Below are 24,322 nucleotides of genomic sequence, written 5' to 3' on the forward strand. Positions count from 1 at the left end.
CAGCAGCACACTGCCAAACTTTCTAAAAAGGCAGAAAGCAAGCAGTTATGAATAACTTGTTGTTGTGGCTGAACCCCAGTAGGCAGCTGAGCCCCGCAGAGCTGCTCACTCACTGCCCCTGACCAGGGTGGGGTGGAGAATCAGAAGGGTAAAAGTGAGAAAACTCATGAGTTGAAATAAGGACAGCTTAACAGGTAAAGCAAAAGATGCACATACAAGCAAAGCAAAGTAAAGAATTAATTCACTACTTCCCATCAGCAGGCAGGTGTTTAGCCATCTCCAGGAAAGTACGACTCCATCATGTGTGATGGTTACTTGGGAAGACAAACACCGTAACTCCAAATGAACTACCCCCTTCCTCCCTGCAGCTTTTATTATATAGCTCATAGTGATGTCCTATGATACGGGATATCCCTTTGGTCAGTTGGGGTCAGCTGTCCCAGCTGTGTCCCCTCCCAACTTCTTGTGCACCCCCAGCCTGCTCGATGTTGGGACAGTCTGAGGATCAAGAAAGGCCTTGACTCAGTGTAAGCACTGCTCAGCAACAGCTCAAACATCCCTATGTTATCAATGCTGTTTTCAGCACAAATCCAAAACATAGCATCATACAAGCTACTGTGAAGAAAATTAACTCTATCCCAGCCGAAACCAGTAGTGTATTTATTGTAATTACTGCATTCTATCAGTGAAATATCTTTTGTAGGCTTGTCTAATACAAAGGCCAATGTCAAATCATCAAATAACTGAGTAGTCGTGAGAGCTTAGGGTACTGCAAGTGACCTTTTTATTTGAGGTACCAAATAGGAAGGATTGTTACACTTTTTAGCCTGAATGTAAACTGTTTTAGTAATATATGACAGAGTAAAAAAAGGCACACAATAGAATTTGGGAATAAGGTATTTTGGTCCCCTCTGTGGAGGGACCCACTCTCAGAGGGAGTTAAAGAAGAGAGCATAATTGCCGTAGCTGCTTTCTGTTGGTTTTAGATTTTCTTTCCATTTCTTTGTTCAAAAATAATTGGAATTAATAAATGTGATTGTTTTGCTTACCATTTATGCTGCTCAGTAGGCCACGGTAAAGAGCTGCACGTGATTAAAGTAATGGGGATTGCTCGTATCATTTCCAGTTTCTTTAGATTATAGTGTCTCGGCAACTTTATTTCGAAAACTGATTAGTGCTAAGGAACTTGAAACACCTTTTTCAGTCCCATAGAAGGAGTACTTACTGCCTGCCTCAGAATCTTAGAAGTTGTTAAGCCTGGAGCACAAAGTAACTCTGGCTTCTGCTAAACAGAGCATTCTTACAGTGTATTTTGGGGTAGATCTCAACCTCAGGAAATCATTACTTTGGCTAATATGGCTGGTGCATTTGATGTCTGCTATCCATGGAGATCTGTGCTTGCCAGTCAGCTAGAGCAGAAACCTTACTGACACACTTTTGAAGAAAGGAAGGTTATTTAGATGCAATAATCCTGTTTCCTTAAGATATCATATCACCGTGGATCTCTTTGCCATTGGCATTAAACTGCAGATTAAAGAAGGATCATAGCTCTTCTGTAAAATGTTTATACCTTAATATGGGAACAGGAGGCATCCTGGGTAACATGCATTTACTCAAATGACATTGCTGCTCGAGAAGTTCCAGTCTTGCACTCATAAAGTGCTTGTGTGCTTGTAATGAGATCCAAACTGCCTATGTCTCAGTAAGGACGAGTCAGTGTAGGATAAAAAAAAAATATTATTTTTCTGTAAGATGGATAGCTTAACAATACTGGAGAAAGAAGCACCTCTGTCTGGCTTCTTTCTTTTGTCAGCATGTTTGACTTTTTCCTTTTTTGATTCTAACCCTTACAGTGAATTTCTTGGTCTTGTTTTTCTTGAATTCAGGACAATTTTGACACTATATTTAGAAGTATTTATGCTAATTACATTTTATTACCTCTAAGACTAAAATGATTCACAGTAGGCATGTTTATGTTTAGTTAACTAAAGCTTAACTTTTTCATTTTAGAGCCTAGTTTGCAATCTGGAAATAATCGTAGCATATGAAAATTAAAATTGTAGTCAGAAATATTAACTGAAACTGAAGTATTTTATTATACAAAACCTGAGACCAGAATTCTCTAATATCAACACTTGTCAAAGCTGGAGTGACTTACGGAAATTACCATGTGATTCTCCAATTAAAGTCACTACATATGTCTAAACAAAAGAAGAGATGTGTGAAGAGTAGGAGATAATGCTTACTTTTGATGGATATGAGCCTGTGAATGCAAGCTTCACAATGTCTTCACAATGTTTGGAATTTTAATTATAGCTTAAATATGTGTATAGAGATTATCTGATCAAACGCTCATTAGCTCCTCCGTGGGTTCCAGCTGAGAGAAATCAGACAGCATGGACCCTGATTCTGTAACTGGTTAAGTTCATTGCAAACCTCATGTTGATTTTAATTATGGGAAAGATCAGGTCCTGAGTAAGAAGTATTACCAAAAATGTGGTGTGATTTATTACTATGTATTCAGATACTCTGCAAATCAGTTTAGTGTTTTACTGGCCTGTTTAGTGTTCTGTCAACTTATCTGAATTACTAGCTTCTGGGAAGAATTGTTAGCAGTGGTTATAGTGATCCATTGCTGGAGGTGATTTTATCATGTAATAGCAGAATAAATAATGTTAATTGTATATGATTTTACTTTTCTTTTTTTTTTTCACTATTCCAGCATATACCTACTATTAAACTTTATTCCTTATCAGTTTGTATTTACAAAGTGTGGTCACCAGCGATTTGTTATTGTCCTCTTGTAGGCAAATTGCTGTAGTTTGGGAGTCTAAGCCTTAAGATTTATGTGATGATAAGTATTGCTGTGTATTTTGATCCTTATTCACTAGCCTATATCCTCTGTGACTTTGGATTTTTACTTTGTTTCTTCTTTCTATCTGTTTTCTAAAGCAATTTACCTTATTTTCAATGTGCGCTCAGAAGGCTTCTGTGTTTTATGATCTTTCCAGGATGCCCTCTGACTCCTTGTCACTTCTGTAATATGCTTTTCTGAAATGGGTTGAAAGGTAATGTATTCCAAATTAAGCCATGTCAGTGACTTTAACAGGGATGTCTTAGTCTCATTTTTTTATTCTAATATTTTTCATCATATTTCTTACTTAATCTAACACCTTCTTAGCTTCTTTAACTGTGCTAAGTATTGAGTAGACTTTCTGAGTGTTTGTGGAAATACGTACGTGTCTTTCTCAATTTGATATAGTTAATTTAGAATTTTAAGGTATACTTAATCTCTCTGATTTTACACATTTTTCTGAGTTTGGACACTAAATGGTATGTGCTGTTTTGTTCCCCAGTTCATTAGTTTGTCTTGAAATTTTTCTTAAGTTTCTTAGTTCTTTTTGGCCTTGCCTGTTGTAATCACGTTATATGCAAACTCTTAATTTCACTACTCCTTGCCCTTTCAGATCATTTGTAAATATATCAAAGCAACAGATACGGGATTTTGAGATACCATGTTGTTCACTTATTCTTTCAATGAAAATTGATCACTTAATCTTTTGTATTTTTTCATTAGTATTAGATTTTTTCATCTCACCTTCTGACTACTTCACTTTTTAATAGTCTTTTATGCAGGATTTTGTCCAGTTCCCTTCAGAATTCTGTCACTGTGTCACAGCTGCTGGCTTGCTTAGCAGTTGTAGGTCAGTGTGGGCAGTTTTTCTGGTGTTTTTTTTTTAGCCTTGGTGGAAATCAAAATTCTTGAGTTTGTTTCATGTGCAAGACAGAAAGTGTGGTGTTTTCTTGTAGCAAGCCTTTGTTCTGAGGTGCATTAAAATTGCTTTAGAGGAACTCTTTGTTCTCTTGATCCAAGTCAGAATGTAAGTAAAATCCCCATGATAATGACAATAGATAACTAATACCAGAAATTCATCATGTATACTGTTAGAAATATACCATGTATGTTTTCTTTTTCACCTAGCTAATTGATTTCCTATTCATACCACATGACAGTGATGTAGACTGTTGTGCACATTGCAACCTGTTTTGTTTGTGTGCACGTAAATTAAACTAAAAACGCTATTGATGCAAGTGTTTTTAGGAATATCAGCATTTACAGGAAAAAGTAAAATAGAAGCCTTTTTTTCTGCCCCTCAGTGCTGAAATTAATTATTTTCCCCTACTGTGTCTTTCCCCCCCGCCCCCAGTCGTTTGCTAGACTGGTGATTAAAGTCATATGTACATTACAGAGGGAGCAGAGCCTTCAGCTGCCATCTGAGGCGGACTAGAATAACATGTGGTATTGATAGGTGTGAGAGACACACATTTGTGACGGCACAGACTTGAAAGACTGTTCTGCAGTTGATACTCTTTTCTTTATGTTCAATGCCATCAGTGAGAAAATGATGAAGACTGCATGAAACTCAAAATATTGAGGCTGGTGTACATGACACAGCACAGTCTGTTATTTTTACACATATTCACTGTGGCTGGTAATAATGTATTTTTCTGTGACGTTGTACTCAGAAAGCTGTAGCTGATAGCTAAGAGAAGAAAATTACAGTCTATGCCTTTTATATGTCTATCATTAGAAAAATTCCAAGTATAACTTATATGTTTCTTTCATGGGTGGTGGCACCTAAGAAAGTAGAGGTGTTCAAAGTGTTCTGTTTCACACTGGTGTTATGTATATTCTGTGACATTTGGAACATGACTTTGCAAGATAAGTCTTTTCTCCATCACTAGATGGAAATCTTGGAAGCAAGTAAAGAAAGATTGTCTGTCAAATAATCTTGTAGGAATGGCTCTTGAATTAGTAATGAAATCTCTACATTATTGTTCTCTGTTGTTTTACTGTGTTTAAATATGCAAAACTTGTTGAGGTTTTATTTGTGTTGTAATGCAGTAGATGTCTCTAAAATTCAACTACTGTTGGTCTTAGTTCTGCTGCGGTGGATTTATTTTTCAATGTAAGGCATGCTTTGGAATGTGTTATTGACCAAGAGAGTTCTCTGGGGAACATGGGGAAACTCCTCTTTTCTGCCTGCTGAAAAAATAATAAAAATAAGGGACAAGCACCAGCAGTCATTGTAAAATTTTAACCTGATCTCCCTCTATTTTTTCTGCCTTTCACCAAATCCATTCTTATACATGGCTGTAACAAAAGGCCTGTGCACAGTCTATAATGAGGCCTGACAGTGCCTCATGGGAGTGTTTTCCTGATGATTGTTGTAGTTATTATTATCCCTTTTTGTAATTATGACCAGTTTTCCTTTTCATATTGCTGATAAATCTGCACTTCCAAGTGAAAGTATTCAGAGTGAACGTGAAGTCCTTATCCCCTCCTTTGACCTTGTCTACTGTCTTCAAGTTCCTTTTTACATGAGGAATTGATGTCAGTAAAAATGACATTTGTCCACAAGATGACAGTGCAGTGGATTGATAAGTGAAGATGGCTCTGAACTAGATTCAGCCGGTAGCAGAGAAAGAAGTTGACTCCTATTTTGTTTAATTAACGTGTGCGGTATGAAACAAAGTCTTGTGCTTAACTACACCAACACCTGTTCAGAGGTCCAATTAGAAGTTTTAATGTTGGAAGGCTGTTTAAGTACAAGTGAACTGGTAGCATGAGTAGTTTTGATATCTGGCTGAAATTGCATGAACCTGCCAGGGTAGATATTTTGAAATTCTCTCATGCATACCTGTTCAAGAAATGTAGTAGAGAATCAAAATAAATCTTTACTAATTCAGATCTGCTTTACATTTTCCTTTATGGAGAGGGACTACCTTGGAATATTTCCAAATAGATGGATTCACTTTGTGTGTATTTCTATTAGGAATGAGTTAAAGCATTCTGAATTTATTTGGACCGAATACTGTATGAAGTTAAAAGAAACAGAGGAGAAGATTATAAAGGATGAAAAACACCTTGAGGAGTTAGTGAAGCAAAAAGCAGAAATCCAGGAAGATGCAAAATGTTGGAACAGCAAAGTGAGTCTTGAATATTTATAAACAAGCAAGTAAATGAGTATCTTTTATTGAAAAGTACATGAATGCTTGAATATTTTGTGTGTTTAAAAGTTAAGGTTCTCTGTAAAAGTAAAAATACAAATACTAATTTACAAATAGTGTGGTAAATACTATAGAACTCTCGTGTTCATTTTTCTGTTGTAGTATTTTTCAGGTTTATTTATTAAAAATATCAGAATCATCTTACATTCCTTTAAGTGACCTGGATATTTTTTGTTGTTGGATGCATATATGCTTAATATTGCTTATCTTCTTAAATCACATGGAAAAAAGTATGCATTTAGTGGGACAGCATAAGTGTTCTCTTGAATTAGTAGATTTTTTTTACCTGGGATGACATGATGCACTCTTACAGCATATGTACTGATACCCTATTTTACTTAAAATTCTCCTGTTTCTGCTGTATTTGTCTAGCATTCATTTTGAAATCTTATTGTACTTGGCAGTTTAAAATCTGAACTGGAGTTCCTCACACTGCCTGAGTAGGAGTTTTCAATTAATTGACAGCTCCGTGTGTGGAAACAGTAGAAAATGCCTAAAACAGGATTTAGATACCCACAAGAGAACTTGGGACGGTTTTTTTGTATGTAAAAGTATGTGAATATATGTGAATGTATATATGTATAAATAAAGTATGAAATTCACTCTCTTGTACATGCCCAGTACTGTTGCAATTAGTGCAGCTAGATAGCTAGATCCTGCTAAGGATCCAGGGGAATCCAGAATCTAGATGGAGTATTTCTGAGAAGCTGAATCTACCAAGCATGCCCAGAACTTAAAAAACCCAAAGCACACCCCCTGAAAAACTAAAGATACAGTCATATTAGACAATAGGTATGTTCTTGCACTATGTATTACAGTTTTCTTCCTGTTATTGGCACCAGTGATGCTACCAACTGATACCTAGAAAACCACGATTTTCAAACAGAGCCAATACTTATCAGTAAACTGCTCCCCCCGCCCCCCCACCCCTTTTCTGGGCATGTGTCCAGCTGGGTTTGCCTGACCTAATATGCTTCAGTGGGTTCTACTTGGGTATTAAGACCAACACAAGGGAAAGGGAGAAACGCGCAACAGGGATAAGGTGGAGTATGAGACTGCTCCGTTTGGTTACGACCTTTGTTTTGATTAGTTTATGCTAAAAGTGAGCCAGACCTAAATTTAGCATAAAGCTGACTTATTATTGCCAATTTCCTTCAAAAACGTGGCTAAATCAACTAACTGAATAAATCTTTATAAATAAAAGTGGATTTTCAGAAAGCTCAAAGTGATTCTTCCGATCATCACAGGAATGCTACTGTGATAATGTAGTTATTTTGAGAATCAGGAAAACGTTGGGATTATTTTCAGTGACTTCAGTGGGGTTTCAATTGAATCCAAATTATAACATGTCATGTACATCAACAAGTTTGAAGACAGAATTAGCGATGTGAACTAATATTTTTCTGCATTTTTTTTCCTGTCAGTTTTCCCTTGTTTTAATTCGTGCTGGTTTTTAAATTTTTAATATTACCTATTAGAGGTATTAGAGTTTTTGGCACCATATGGACAACTCTGAGTTTTCTTTTTTCCATGTTATCTAGGTTTGCATTACAAAAGGTGTCTGTATGCATTAAGTCAATTTTCTGTATCTACATGGGCTTTGCTCTTCAAATATTAGAAGAAACTCTTGTAAAATTAATCTCATACTTAACTACTCCTCCTTTATTCTTTTTTCTTCATTAATTACCTGCATAGTATGGCAGTATTTCAGGTCATTCCTGTCAAAATGTTTGCTCTAAAAACATTGAAAGAGGGAAAACCATTTCTAAGTCATGTTTTTCCTATGTACTGGCAATTTAAAAACTGGGACATTTTGCTTATACTTAATCTATTGAGTTTTCTTCCCCTGTAGACGTAACCAGTTTCTCTTTGTCTTTCCCAAACTTCCCCTGAACTGTATTTCTTAGAATATTTTATGTATTGAGAGACTTAACAATTTGCTTTTTTATCTCCTTTTTCTAGATTAGCAAAGGTGCTTTGCAGTTTTTCCTCACAGATCATGTTTCATAATCCCTACCTATTCAGGTTAGGACCTTCAGTCCTCTACTAGTTAAGAAGGAACAATCATGTAAAAACAATCAGCAGAATCCTAAAGAAATACAACAGACCTGTGCCATTCTACACAAGATAACAAGACAAAGCCTGTATTGTTTCCCTCCTTAGCTGCTGGGACGTAGTCACACAGTATCTTATGTAAAACTGCTCTTCATCAGATTCCTGAGGTAGCAGTAGGAAATTACATGCCATTTAGAGTACCTGTGTCCTAATTCTGTTCTGAACTTCCCACATGTATTTTCTACCTTTATGTTAAAATCCATATTGACGCTGATTCTGCTTGGGGATGTTTGTTGTCTGATCATATTCCAGTTAGACCGTATCTCTTTGCAGATTTTATAGGTAAGTTCTGTCAGGGTAGCTATGTTGTTTCAGCCTCTGTAGAGGAAGGAGAGGTGAAGGAAACAAAGTTCGTTAGGCTCAATGTGAGCAGATACACCTTTATTTATCTAAAGCCACTTTAGATGTTTTCCTTATCCTATAGATGCTTGCTTCCCTAGCATCCTCATTTTTCCTTAAACTCTGGTGATTGATCCATCATTGAATCTCTGTATTAATCTGTATTAAGTCAATAGGTATATTGAGGTATTAAGGAAAATCTTGAGGCTGAGAGTGACGTAAGGTATTCTGTTCAAATATACCATGTCATGTATAAATTAGCAGACTGTGAGTGTGTGCTTCCTGATACTGTGACGTCTAAAGATTCTGGTAGAATACATCACAAGGTCAATGTGCACATGAATAATATAGCATGAAATATGTCTAGTTATTGCTTAATAGCCTTCCTCTGAAATTTATTTTTAAACATATTTTTTAATTATTACAAAGAAATATAGGAGATATTTGTTTTACTTTATTTATAAAATATTTTCTAGATAGAAGATCTGAATAATAAAATAGCTGCCCAAGGAGATGAGAACGTAAAAATATCAGCTGCTTCTTCTGAAGTATTTAAAGCTGTGGAAGAATTAGTAAGTTTTTTGTTGTTTTTTTTTATAAATGAAGTAAAAATGCTTGCCTACTTGCATCTTCTCTGTTGGCCTGAAATAATTTCAACTCATGCTAAAGGGGTTTTAATGTTTTAATGTTCACTAGAAATCCACCAGGAAAAGTGATCTACAGAATAGAAAGCAAACAATTCTTAATATTAATGAAGCACTGGACATTTTGAAAAGTGAAAATGAAGAACTTGAGAGAGAAAATGAAAAGATTTTGCAAAAAATTGGAAATAGGTAATGCATGCAATATAAATATAAAATAAAAAATATTATTTTTTCACTCAAAGCATTCCTATAAAAATGAATCTTGCCTTTATTTTAACTCTGTCAGTAATTTAACATTTCAAGAATTTCAAATCACTTCAAGTTGAAATTTATAATCTAATTTTTTGAACTTCACTTGAAAGAAAATAACTAAAATTCTGCGATAGGCAAAACATACACTTTGACAAATAAATAAAACAAAATGAGGAAGATTCTGAAATTCTCTTTCTTAACACAAACCTCAGTCCCAAAAACATTTTGGTAAAAAATGTTATGAATTTTATTTCTATTTTTTTCATATATGATGGTTATGAACATACAATCTGAAATATTGCTTTTTTCTATTTTCTTTGAATTCTTGTAAGACGTTATGCACACATCTTTTGTAACTCCTCAGTTTATTGATTCCAAATTGCTATACTTTAAACTATATTGTTCATAATATTCTCAGTGCATTTATAATATAACAGCAAATAAAGTGAAATTTTCATTCCATTCCAGTGCTCTGCCACCCTCAACGTAAAGAAGTTCCTCCTCATGTTTAGATGGAACTTCTTATGTTCAAGTTTGTGCCTGTTACCTCTTGTCCTGTCACTGGGCACCACTGAAAAAAGACTGGCACCATCCTCCGTCTCTGGAGACATTCAAAACCCACCCGGACGCCATCCTGTGCAACCTGCTCTAGGTGGACCTGCACTGGCAGGGGGGTTGGACTTGATGGATCTCCAGAAGTCCCTTCCAACCCCTATCATTCTGTGATTCTTTGATCAGTGTATGTGATAGAGGCAGACCTGTGTCTGAAGAACAGAACTATTATTACTGTCTAATGATCTGGCTCCTAACTAAATGGTCTTAAATTTAGAAGTGCCAGAGGATGTTTGCTTTCATATTGCCTCCCTTTAGCCAAAAACTCTGTGTTACTCTTTTTTGTTATCATCTTTCAACATTATCACCTAGAGAAGATTTGGGCCATTCATATGTGTACTCTTGGCTATGTTTTTCCTAATATGCTCGTAGCAGATCTTGATAATATCTAGTGTTTTAATTCACAAGGAACAAGATCTTTTAAATCTATGCAAGATTCTTTTGTCTCAACAGCTGAAAAAAGAGCTAGGAACGCGTTGTATTTAAGGACTATCTAAATCAATAACCGACTATGCAGCACTTTGCACCCTGGGGCAGCCCACGGTGATTTGATTCTGTGGAGGTACTAAGGGAAGCACCAGTGGTGTAGTGGTATCATGCAAGATTCCCATTCTTGCGACCCGGGTTCGATTCCTGGCTGGTGCAGGGAAAATCCCTTCCCCGTGCAGCAGCTGCGGTCCTACAACTTTTATATAATCAAATCAACCTAAACTGCCCCAAAATTCTGGGATTAAACCATGACAGTCCCTCATGTTTCACATAGAGCTCAGTTCATTCGTAGGGCTATTACAAGTTCTGCAATATCTCTGAAAAATGCTCGTCTGTCAATTTATGTGAACCAGTCAGTCATGGCTCCAAACCAGGGTCTTACAGCTGTGTGACATTGCTGAATCCTGTAGGTAATATATTGCATTTTGGAAAGATCACGTTGCAGTTGCAGTCCTGTTGGGAATGAGTTCTCGTCTCCATCAGATTGGTTAACTGCTTGAGAATCACAGTAAGTTTAGTCTATGACAATCTCTTAATAGAGAAAGGGCAATTATAATACACACTACATACATGGTATATGTTAGCTAGAGGTCATCAAGATGCATATATGCAATGTTTTCTTGTTCTTTTGCTTTGTGCTTCTGTGTTACTTGAATTTTGGGAAGGGAAATTCAGTTGCTGTGGGCTTGCACTGTCTTACAGATTTTTCAAGGACTCTATAGGAGGTGCTGCTGACTAAGGCTGTATGTTCAGCAACCAGCAGTTCACGTGCACTGAAAATGGAATGTGCAGTGAGTGTGTGTGCGCACATGTATGAAATCCATGAAGTTTAGTCCTTGTGCAGTTAGAAATCTTTGGGTTTTGTAAGATAAACTGTGTTTCCTTCCTTTAACTAAGCAAATGACATCCTGTATTAAAGAAGCTGATCTTTGAGAGAAATATTCTGGCCACTAATTCAGCTAAGGAAATGTGTGGTCGGTGCCGGCCTGTTGTGGGTTTATAGATTAATTATCGGAAATAATGTTGTATATCTTGTGAAGATCCCTACAATACCATTTAGGTTTATCATTCTAATTCAGCAGATACTCATACAGAGGTTGTATTCTGTCACTCAAAGCAGTATCAGTATTTACCTGTAGGGTATTTGTATTTGATTCAGTTTGCTGTGTAATCCAGCAGTCTAGTTGAATGGTAGTTTAAGTTCACTTCTGCTAAACAGTTCACTTCGACTGAAAGTTTGTTTGTATGCAAATAAACTAAAATTGTTTTATGTGACCTAAGAATTCTGCAAATAGCAACATACTTAGGAATTTTAATTCATCATCTGTATGACGAACCTGTACCACTGCACTGGTATGAAGTACCCTAGATATGGCCACTTATTATAAGATAGATGAACTGAAACCCTGTGACCAATTTTAAAATTTTCAGATAAAAGGGCTGTTCTTGCCACTTTCTTTTTATCAAAAACGGATAGTTTTATATTATATTTGGGAACAGGGTCCCAAAAAGCTGTTCAATATTCAAGGATCACTCCCTCCAAGCTCAGGAGCAGTTCACTCCAATGAGTAGGAAGTAGGCAGAAATGCCAGGAGGCTTGCATGGATGACCAAGGAACTCCCGGAAAAACTCAGACAGGAAAAGGAAGTGTACAGAAAGCTGGAAGCAGGGACAGGTAACCTGGGAGGAATACAGAGACATTGTCTGAGCATGCAGAGATGCAGTTAGGAAAGCCAAAGCCCAAACGGAATTAAATCTGGCAAGAGATATCAAAGGCACCAAGAAAGGCTTCTGTAAGTGTATAGATCACAAAAAGAAGACTATGGAAAATGTGGGCCCATTTCTGAATGTGACAGGGAACCTGATGACACAGGACATGGAAAAGGCTCAAGTACTGAATGCCTTCTTTGCTTCAGTCTTTACTAGCAGGAGCCAGCCTTCAGGAATCCCAGGTCCCAGAAACCAGGGGGAAAGACTGGAGTAAGGAAGATGTACCCTTGGTGGAAGAGGATCAGGTCAAGGAATACTTAAGCAAACTGGACTTATATAAACCCATGGGTCCTGATGGGATACACCCACGACTACTGAGGCTGGTTGCTGTTTTCATTGTGAGGCCACTCTCAACAATCTTTGAGTGACTGGGAGAAGTGTCTGAGGACTGGAGGAAAGCAAAAGTCACTCCTGTGCTCAAGAAAGATAAGAAGGAGGACCCAGGGAACTACAAGCTAGTAAGTGTCACCTCAGTCTCTGGGAAGGTGATGGAGCAGCTAATCCTGGAAGACCTTCTCCAGGCACATTTCACAAGGACAAGAAATTCATCAGGAGTAATCAGCATGGATTCACCAAAGCGATGTCATGCTTGATTAGGTTGATATCCTTCTATGGTGAAATGACCGTCTTGGTAGATGAGGGGAAAGCAGTGGATATTGTCTACCTGGACTATAAGAAGGTTTCCAACACTGTCTCCCATTAAGATCCTCAGAGACAAGCTGTTGATGTACAGGCTGGATGAGCAGACAGCGAGGTGGACTGAAAACTGGATGAATGGCCAAGCCCAGAGGGTGGTGAGCAGCGGCACAAAGTCAAGTTGGAGGCCATTAACTAGTGGTGTACCCCAGGGCCCAATTTTGGGTCCAGTCCTGTTTATCTTCATTAATGACCTGAATGATGGGGTGGAGTGTACCCTTAAAAAGTTTGCTGATGACACCAAACAAAGGTGGATGATACACTAGAGGGCTGTGCTGCCATCCAGAGGGACTTCAACAGGCTGGAGAAATGGGCTGAAAGGAACCTCATGAAGTTCAACAAGGAGTGCAAAGTCCTGCATCTGTGCAGGAACAATGCCAAGCACCAGTACATGCTGGGGGCCGCACGACTGAAAAACAGCTTGGCAGAAAAGGCCATGGAGGTCCTTGTGGACACCAAGTTCAACATGAGCCAGCAATATGCCTTTTCTTCAAAAGATGCTAATGGCATCCTGGGATGCATTAGGACGACTGTTGCCAGCAGGTTCAGGAAGGTTATCCTCCCCCTCTACTCACCATTGGTGAAGACACACCTGGAGTGCTGTGACCAGTTCTGGGCTCACCAGTAGAAGAAAGGTGTGGAGATACTGGAGAGAGTCAAACAAAGGACCATGAAGATAATGAAGGGACTACAGCGTCTGTCCTTTGAGGAAATGCTGAGAGAGCTGAGACTGTTCAGCCTGGAGAAGAGAAAGCTCAGGGGAGAATCTCAAGAATGTATATAAATACATGAAGGGAAGGTACAAAGAGGATGGAGACAGGTTCTTTTCAATGGTGCCTATTGACAGAACCAGAGGTGGTGGGCAAAACCCAAAACACAGGAGGGTCCCTTTCAACATCAGGAAACTGTTTTTCACTGTGAGGGTGACTGAGCACTGGCTCAGGTTACAGATGCAGGTTGTGGATTCTCTATCCTTGGAGATAATTCAAAAGCCATCTGGACATGGTCCTGGCCAAGTGTCTATAGGTGGCCTAGCTTGAGCAGGGTAGTTGGACCAGATGATGTCCAGAAGTTCCTTCCAATCTCAGCCATTCTGTGATTCTATGATACAGGTTAACAGTACAGGTATATAGGAAAACAAAAAGTGGATACATATAATTATTTGATATCAGTAATTCTTTATTCTAATGAAGAATTCTTATTCTAATGAAGAAAGAGACGTTAAAGTTTTGAGGAAGAGCCTGGTGTATTCAGCATCAAATAGCAGGATGATAAAATACTGCTTTTGATTTTAACATGTTTTAGCTTTACTTATTCAATACTGGGGTTTACTTTTATTTGAATTAATATACTTTTCAAAATGAAATATAAGATTGGCTGGTTTATTTCAACAGTTCAAGAAAAAAGAAGGAGTATGAGTCAGAAGTCGAAACAATCTGCAAAAACATCTGTAAGGTTGAAGAGCAAATAGAAAGGCAAAAGGAAGATATCTCTAATGCTGAATTGTCCTACAACAAAATAAAAAGGAAGTATGAGGACTTAAAAAAAAGCAAAACTGCAGAAGAAATCTCTTACAAGGTATAATTCAGTTTTTAGAGTGGAAGAATCAAACATAATGATCTTCTAATCAAAGAATTACTGAGCAAGCAACCTAATATTAAAAAAATAATAATTTAAAACTTACTATTTTAATGGTGTATTTTAAAACACTTGAAAAATAATAAATAACAGTAGTCTCTTGAAGAGAAAATAAATTGGTTACTAACTGATCACAGGTAATGGCAGGCTCAAAAGTAAAGTTAAGACATTAAATATTCTCAGCAATACAAAGATTTTATTATTCCCAGGTGATTTAAAAAGACTACTAACAAAGAATAATCTCATTCTTTATGTGGCTGATTAAAAGAATTCATAAATCAGTATAGTTTTATTTGATAGTAAATGTAACCATTGCAAATGAAATACGACATTAGAATAATTATTTAATTATCATTTGGATGCCATTAGTTATCTAGAATTAAGATTTTAATTTATCCTTATATAGAAGCCTTGCCATGGCTATGAAGGCTTACAAGACTCGCAAGGCTTTTGTTTTTCCACTTTACATAATTCTTAGTGAATAATATTGTACATATGGATACAGCTTTTTGGATCAGGGTTATTGCAGGGTGGAGGATTCAGTATTCAGGAATATGGTAAGAAAGTAATATGGGGAATTTTAAAAGGAGATGAAATACCAGGGAGATACAAATGGTGTTTTGCATATTCTTCACTAGAGATCTTCTGTTGTATGTAAAGTGTATTTCTGGATGGAAAGACTTTTACAATTTTATTTTCTGTAATAATTTTCGGACTTCCTAACTTGCAGTCAGTAAAATCGAGAACATTAATAGTGTTTTTCTGGTTATAATATACATTGGTATATTAGTCCCTCCACTTGCTTCCTTGCCTTCCTTTTCACCTACCTGCTTGCCAAAGGTAAAGGTATGTCCAAGTACCAGACTCTGCTTCTGAAAAGAAAAGAGGAATTGTTGGATGTGATTTAAAACAGAGCCAGTTAAAAAGCTTATAGAGCCAAGGGAAAAAATAGTAAAACATAAGCTAGAGAACTTTAGAGCCGTTTTCACAATGATAGGGGTGAGTCAGTTTTGTGTTTGTTAAGGCCTTTCGTAGTGCCAGGTTTTCTTCTCTTGGATGAAATTTATAATCCGGGCAATGTCTGCATTTGCACAATGTAGTTTTGTTCTATAAATTGTCTTTTTTGTTATATTATGTTGGCTTGTAGCCGTATGTTTTAATACTAAATTTGTATGACTTTTCTTTCTTGTTTGTGGATAAATTTGCCAAGCACCACTTTCTCCACATTCTCAGTGTTGTTTGCTGAAATATTTACACAAATGGGTGTTCAACAGTACAGTCAGGGAAATCTGATATGATTCTTATGGTTTAAGTATTTAAGGGATGCTAAATATTAGTCTAAGAAATTAGGATTTTAGAAGGAATTCAGGCAAAGCCCCTGCTTATTTGCTGTCCTGCATCTCCTGCGTTTTTGGTGTCTTAATTTATATTTTCCCTTTAACTATTAAAAATTAATTTAGAATTGATGAATTTTTATTCCATGAATTTTACAGTCATGTTTTTGATTTTGGACATCTACAGTATACTGTGATAAGGACTTCAACAGCTTTCTCGTGTTTTGTGTCAAAAATTACTTTGGTTCTTTATTTTCTGCCTATCATACACTATCTTTATAGTCCTTATTTTCAAAGATGTATTGGTCAGTCATTCCATATTCACTTCCTACGTCAGACATGACTTTATAGGCTTCTTTCATATTCTTCCTCTTTCTCAAGCTGAAGTCTCCTAATTCATTAACTTGTTTAATGAGTGGAAACTGTCTGTCATCCAGTTCTGTTTTCCACTTCTATTACTGTGGGGAAAGAGCATAGAGTATTCAGTACATAGACACATTATAGGCATATATATTGGTATAAAGATGACTTCTGTTTTATTCTCTATTCCTTTCGTAATAGTCCTTAACATTAAATTTATTGTTTTAAATGCAGTGGAGCATTACATTCTTCACGGTCATGTTCCTGTTTGATTTCTAGCCAGCTCAGAGTCCAGCCCTGTATAAAGTGAAGACTTTGTCCTAATGTACAAACATACATTAACCTCCATTGAATTGAATTTTGTCCTCTGCAAATAAAAAATCCAGCTGGTTTTACTAAGTCATCCCACAAAATCCCCCATTTTCCATATTGTTTCTGAATAAATTGGAAACCACAGGATCCAGCATGGATACTTACAAGACCCCACTGTAACTGCCACTGCGAAAACTGGTAATTTATTTCTATTGTAGGTCTTCTGTCTTTAAATGCATTATATATTATTTGTGAGGACTTTTATCCTTAACTCATGCAAAATTAATTAAGGAGTCATTGATATAATGTGTTACAGAATACCATTTGGGAGTCCAATTAGACTGTATCACCCAGATATCTCTTCTCCAAATACTTACTAAATCCTTCAGAAAACTGCTGAATTTTGAGGGACTGCTCCCCAATCACGCTGATTCATCTCCTATGCATCAAATTTTCCATGTGTCAGCTAATTCTTTTTTTCATAATAATTCATATTCTGAATTTGCTTCTTAAGGTTTGGAAGGTTTTATTTGTTTGGAATTTGGGATATTTTTTCCCCAGACGTATTCTGTTTTCTGCGTGCTGCAAGGTAAACCCGTCTTTAAGTGCTTCTGATCATCTGTTGGCCTTACATTGTCTCTAGCAGGCTTCCTGTCAGATGTGTTTGGAAAAGGACTTGTTTTATGTCCCTTATAGATTTTTTCAAAAACTCTTATTTAGCATGTCTGATGGTATTTTTAGATTTAAATAGGCAAAGTTCAGGATCTTTTCTGTTTTCCTTTTTTTAAACATAATTTCAACTTTTTTGTGTTGCTGATAATAACTTCCCTTTTGTTTAGTGGTGTTGATTTTCTTTGATATTTCCAAAGTGTCTGTCAAAACGTGGCTTGCATGTACTTTGAGCCTCCAATGTGATATCTGCAAGTAATCTCTGTCTGGCTTGCTCTTTAGCTGTTTTTACTCTTTTAGCTGTTCCTCATAACCTTTTTAATACACTCCTCCAATTTTTATTAAAAAATCTTTTTAAATGGTTTTTTTGGTTTTGTTTTCCTTAAGCTCTCTTCTCAAGTCATAATGTTAAAATCCTGGGCATGTAGTCAGTCAGAAATGTATTTCAAAGCTATACATCTATGGTTGGAGATGGAATTTCATTCTGTAGGTATTCTGGTTTACTTGTTGGCACAACTTGACGTCTACATGAAGCCATTACTAGTGGTCCAGCCTTCAGTGATAAGATTGCTTTCCAGCACCTCTCAAGTTGCTTCAATGCCCTTGTTAATTAATACCTCCATTCCTACCATTCTGACCATTCTGTCAACAGCTTTAAGTTAAGGCTGCTATATTTAGTCTTAGTTACCATAAATTAGCAAAAGCTTTGTGTTTATAGTCAATTAAAGCACACGTACACATGAAGACACACAGGGAAGGTGACCACTTAGAAGAGCTATTTGCAAGTTAAAAGTGTGAATGGAGGCCCAGAAGCTAAGGTAGCTAAGATAGCTGTCTACCTAAGCAACAGTTGAATATTGTGAATTTGAATATGATCATATAAATGAAGGTGCAGTTTATAGCTGACTGCCTGGTCTCCACTGATATTCTGTGAGAACAATTACCCCCTGGTGTGTCTGAAAAAAGTGTATGTCTGTAACCACCAGTTAAACTGTATCCTTGGGCTACTGAGTAGAGTGAAAAATATATTGAGGCAATCACCAAGGGTTATCATTAGTCATTCAAAATGTTACTGCATTTTGGAGTGTAGTCCAGATGTTCATCTAATAGACTGAGGATTTGGATTTGGATACGTTATATGCATATGCAAGGAGGTGTGAGGGGGAGGGCAGGGCCATGGGCAGGAGTTGTTGCTTGGAATTATCCTGGGAGCAAATGTATAAACTTTGATCTGGAAAAGAAGGCCTTTACTCATTGATTAGAGGATGTGTTTTCCACATGAACACTGGTCTCCGTCGCTTCTATTTCCTTGAAGTTCCTAATAATCTTTTGGATTTGGGGTTTGAGGATATATGGGATATAAGAACCCGACAGAAAGACAAGATGTCTCAAAGCTCGCTTACCACAAGACTTCTGTCGCCGGTGTACCAATAACAAAGAATGTATGTCCTTGGTTCTCAAAACAACTATACACTCTACCCCAGCTTTTGCTCGCCTGCCTTGCAATCATTGTCCGACATGGTTGCTGCACGAGCCCCCCTTGCCTCTGCCCCACAAGCAGCGCTGGGCCTTGCAAGGCAGGCAAGTTTTTGGGGTAGAGGGTATAGTTGTTTTGAGATGGGTTCCTACATGAGGATGTTTGGCACCTGTTTTTGTCGTTTCCTATGTATATGTCATCTGGGAGATGTTTATGACCTCCTTATGCAGGAACCTCCCTCTCCAAGTGCTGATGACATATGCACTTCCAAGGTGCAGATATGGATGTGAATAAAACATCTTGAATAAGTACATTTCAGTAATAGAATTGATTGATTCCATTTCTGACTTTGCTGTTGGCCATGTTGTGCCTAGTTTTGCTTTAATAATCAGTTTTCCAACTCCGTAAATTCACTTAAAAAGGAAACAAAAAGCCCTAATTGGGGTTTGACACAGATTTTAACCAGGTATAGTTACAATGGTCTGCTAATTTGACATATATTACATTAGAGGTATTCAAAGTGCAAACTATAATAACGTGCTATATCACTGTTATCCTAGAAGTGATATGAGTTGGACAGTCATATAAGAAATGGCTAAAACATGTTCAGTTTTTCACTAGAAATTACAAACAAAATCTCATCATATAAAATATAGAAAGCACTGAGATTTTTAAATTTTGAACATTTGATGCTCAATAGCCATTTAGGTAAGCCAGCTCAGTGTCTTCATGTATTTAATTAATTTAAGCTAGCAAAAATAAATTACATTAAATCTAGAAAATATTGTTACTTCTCTTATAGTATGGTCTTTATTTATTTAATTCTTGTGCCTGACGCTGTTGAAATTCCCTTTTTTAATATAGTTTTATGGTACTTGAGAAAAAATTGGAAAGCTATGTTCATCTTTACTGTGATGTTAATGTTAAATTATCATTGCTGTTGTACATTAACTTGTTGTATATGGCTTTTTTTTTCCCCTAAGAATTCAGAGTGGAATCTTAAAAAAGGAATTCAAGATCAAAAGAAAATTTGTAAAGTGACTCAGGTAAACATGACAGTAGCCATTTTACTTCAAATCTAAATTCTTCTTCTTTTTACTTCCTACCATGAATTAACTGAGTACCTTGTGACCAACTCACATAGAAGGCTTTTGCTAAGTAATAAGATAAGTAATAATAAGAAAGTTTTTCTGAATAATGATGCCTGCTGTTTAACAGCTAGGAAAATTTAAATACTCATGAAAACATGAAACATTATTTGTTTCCCAGATATTCACAATAATTTCCAGTTTGCTTTAAAAGATAAAAAACCTGTAGTAATAATCTCTATATGCAGTGATATTATCATTTGAATTTGTGTATTTTTCTTCAGTTTCTGTAGAAACTGCTATCAGACCCTCACCATACATTATAATGACACATGAGGTATCAAAACAACATAGCCAAAACTGGAGGGAGGCATTGCAGCCTTCTACTGCAAGTCCTTGAGTTACAAACCCCCTTTGGCTCCTTTTGCAGTGGTCTCAGATAGGAGAGATTTACTCTGAGAGCTGTCAAAGGCTATTTTTCTTTAGAATTAAATGTTGCTTTTACTGTGATGACTAGAAGTTCTTCAGAGATTTTTGGATTCCCCCCCTTTTTTTTTTTTTTGAGAAAAGTCTGAACCATTTTTATTTGCTTCTGAACAACCTCCATTTCACTTTTGTTACACAGCTTCTCTTGTATTCTGCAACTTTGAACTGTGAAGGAGCTCAACAGCAGAATCTAGTATCTACATCTCCCATTTCTAGAAAGACAAGCCCTAAGAGAGTTCTTGCAGTTCCTGTTTGCCCCAGACATTAGCAGAAAGTGTGGAATGTTCCTCTTCTAGGCCAGGTGGTGCACAAGGTCTTCATTGCACGCATTTGTGGTTGATGCACAACTTCCCTCTGATTCTCAGGCTTTGCTTCAGAGAAGGGTGAAGGGAACTTTTCTGGGCCTGACTGCCACAGCCTGGCAGGTTTGATTTGGTGCTTCCAAACATCTTCCTCCCCTTTTGGTATTCACTACTGATCCTTTACAATTATTCATTGAAACTAAAAATTTCCTTTCTTTCTCTTGATTCTTGGTAAAGATCCTCAGTGGCAGCTGTAGCCCACTTCTTTCCTTTTACAGATAGAAACAAAAGAATGCTTTCCTAATGGGAAGTAAACACTGTGCTCAGAACTGCTTTTTTCATTGTAGTTCATGTTTTTTCAGGAAAAAGAGGTTCTTGAGATGCATCTTTTACTACTTGTAAGGTAGTTTTAAAGTTCTGTTTCAACTAAACATATTTTTCCTATTTTTCTTCCAAAGCCTCATTTCTCTGGGTTAGACGACCTTTATATCCTTGCTGTCAAAAGGTTTTTTCTTACAAATAGGACAAAACTTACTGATGATGTCAAAGGAAAGTGCAAAAGCTATCATTAGCTAGTGACTGTCAAAGTGAATAGCAGTTTAGATGAGACCCTCTTCTGAGATCAGGGAATCTCCTCATGCCTCCCGAGTATAAAGCAACAGAGATCCACAAATGTAAGTTGTTTTCTGGGAAGCTTGTCCATTTCACCTACCAACCATGCTGTCACCTGGAATATTATCTGTAACTTTACCTAATTTTATGCCATTCTATAGGAATTCAGAAATTGCACTGCGTTTCCTACTTGAAACACTCCTGGTAAGGATAACTCTGTTTATAGACTTTGATTTAAAACTAGAAAAAGGGGTTATATGCCACCTAGTATAATACTTTGAAAAGAGTGAGTCACATGTGTGGTCATTTCTTGCCCTCTTTCCCACAATCTTCTTGGCTTATTTCACTCTGCTTCTACAGCTGAAAGGAATTCAAAATGTTGCCATTTGCATTCCACTTTAAATGTATATAGACATATGTGTGTCTGTGTGTATATATATATCAATATCAGAAGTTGTGTATTCACTCTTTGCTGCACAGATAAATATTTGAGTTCAAGTGATGGTGAATTTTAGATACTAGAAATTGTAAGTGTGTGTAAGTCCTGCCCATTCTGAAGAATACAGCTGCTGGTACATAGTATTTCTCTGCCTTTCTTTTTTTTTCTTTCTTTGGGCAGAGGGATGTATGCTGGAACTTGCATTTCCCAACATTGAAGGGTGTTCATTTATTTTGCAAAGATGCTGCTCCTTTCCATTCTGCGGTGTTTTCCTTCTCTTTTTTTTTTCCTCCTTTTTTCAAAATCTAGCAACTTAATCACATAATCACATAATCTATTGTGATTATGTTTCCCACCAGAAAAGATTTTCACTCTTTGCATTAATATTTAGAATTTTAAGTCCTCTTTTATGGAATTCTTTTCTACTATTTGCTTAAATAGTACTGTAAATTCATTGTCTGCTTCAATATCATTTTTACATTTCCTAATTTTTTTTCTGATTTCTCTGCTGTATTTATGTTTGCCAGTTCTTCTGACTATTCAGCTTTTCCTGTTCAAAGGCTTCTGACAATATACTGACTTAATGGTCGACTTTTCCTTCATTTTAAAGACATTATCAATCACCTTATGATGTATTTGTTAACTTTTGGTCTATTCATGGTGTTTACTTAAGAGTATAAGTGTTCTATCAGATTTGGATTTTTCATGTTCTGCTTCTGCTTTTGAAATATTGGAAGCTAATTCTACATCTATTTTAATAAACAGGCCAGGATTAAAGCAATACATGATGAGCTACAGGAAAAGCGAAAAGAGAAACTCAGGAAAAGAAAGGAAGATACGAAGAGGATAGAAGAGATTGAGAGACAAGTACCTGATCTAGAAACAAAATTCAAAAGAAATAAAGATGTCTTTAAAGAAAAACATGAGGTAAAAGTAGTGGGTTATAGACCACTCACTAGCATATTTTTTGTCATTATTAGAAAAAATTAAGAGGAAACAGAAGATTTGGATTTTGCCGTGCAGTTGTGCTGTGATACAATGTAACAAAATATAACATAATTCCAGCCTTATTTTTGACCTTTCTTGCTATCTGTATTAGAAGAATCTTTCTGTCTCTTTTAACTTCTGTGATCTATTTTCGTATAAAATGGAAGACTGTTTAATACTTGCTTGTTTCCTTTGTACTACTTTGGATGCTTACAAGCTGATGAGAGCAACTAGTGTATAAGCCCCTAGCCATGGCATGCTGGGGACCTTCTTGGCCTCCCTGCTTTATGGATGATGCTGGTAAAATGTTTGTCTTTCCTCTCATGAAAGGACTATTTGTATAATAAGAAAAACATAAGATTTTTCTATTAAAAACAGTTCCTCAACGTACTTGAATTGACCTTATTTGGTACACTCTTCTCTTCCAAGCATTTCTTTTGCTTCTAGTAGAGCATTCCTACTGTCATAGTGTGTGACATGTTTTGGTTGGTCTCTCTATCACCTTGAAAGTATGGCCAAAAGAGCCATTTTCCTCCAGTTATCCAGTGATGACCTAGTAGCCTATTCTCTGTATTTTGCAGGGTATACTAGCGGTGTTAACCTTCCCTCAGCTTAAAACTTTGGGAAAATTTTCAGAGAAATAACCAAAGGTTTCAAAGATTTAAATACCACCAGCTCTAAAATAGTTAAGTTTAATAATGAAAGAAATGTTTCTCAGTCATACAAGTTTAGCTAGGATTCCAGTTACTCTTTTGAGCAGGTCTGGAAAAAGGTTATGTGGAGTGCTACAACAGTTGTTATAGAGAGCCTAGGGCAAAGTGGAAAATGTTATCTAAATAAATTACTGTTTGAAAACAAGGTATTACAATGATGGATGCATTTGAAAAATACCAGATAGTACATGGATAAGTTGACTAGTAGTCCTAAAAACACGAGACCTAGCTAGGTAGATGATCATTTCCCTGAGTGATTCTGATAGTTGCATGTTCCCCTGCCACATCAATGAAAATCTCTATAAGCAGACCTTATTGTTCTGAACTGATGTGGAAGTATTTGAAATCTGAACTGTGATTTAGTGCAAGATGTAATGTCTGTAGATCATATTGAAGCAAAACCCTCAAGAAAAACCATTCAGTCTTTCTTTTGCACAAGTATTTGGAATATAATTTATTCACAGGTTATTTTTTTTTTTTTTTAATTAAGATCTTTTCCATACCTTTGCTTTATCCTTTTTGTATGTCTCTTCCTTGAGCAGGTACTTATTCCTTTTCTTCTTTTGGGAAATGGCTCTGAGAACAACTGGAAACCCAGGAAAAATTTCAGTTGTTTTCAGTTTTCTGTCATGAGTGAAACAGAGTTTGGCTTTCACGTTGGTAATTGTACAAATCAGCAATACTAAAACTGGGGTCTGTCCTTCTATCATTATGCTTAAATTAAGCTTTGCATACTACTCAAAGCCTTTGTTCTGTATTCCACCATGAAATACAGGCAAATCCTTGGAAACAAGTCCTTCCAAATGTGAGCTGACCCACAACGTATGAATAGGTGGCTGTGCATTGTTAACTGTAACAAGCAGTCTTATAGCCTAGGGAAGGTATTTGAAGCTTCCCAACTTTTGGCAAAGGAAAT

General features: G+C 36.6%; 1 protein-coding gene and 1 non-coding gene across 2 annotated transcripts in view; both read left to right on the forward strand.

Moving 5' to 3' along the window:
* CCDC178 (coiled-coil domain containing 178) overlaps positions 1-24,322 on the forward strand; it is a 168,846-nt gene that overhangs the window by 18,308 nt on the left and 126,216 nt on the right. Inside the window, exons 8-13 of the mRNA XM_074146850.1 lie at positions 5,838-5,995; positions 9,007-9,098; positions 9,223-9,359; positions 14,384-14,567; positions 19,763-19,825; positions 22,472-22,633. Of these exons, the coding sequence (XP_074002951.1) occupies positions 5,838-5,995; positions 9,007-9,098; positions 9,223-9,359; positions 14,384-14,567; positions 19,763-19,825; positions 22,472-22,633 (796 nt within the window). The remainder of the gene's footprint in view (positions 1-5,837; positions 5,996-9,006; positions 9,099-9,222; positions 9,360-14,383; positions 14,568-19,762; positions 19,826-22,471; positions 22,634-24,322) is intronic.
* Positions 10,609-10,679, forward strand: TRNAG-CCC (transfer RNA glycine (anticodon CCC)). The gene has a single exon. It is a non-coding gene; the product is annotated as a tRNA-Gly (tRNA).

This window comes from Numenius arquata, chromosome 4 (assembly GCF_964106895.1).
Source record: "Numenius arquata chromosome 4, bNumArq3.hap1.1, whole genome shotgun sequence".
Lineage (NCBI taxonomy): Eukaryota > Metazoa > Chordata > Aves > Charadriiformes > Scolopacidae > Numenius > Numenius arquata.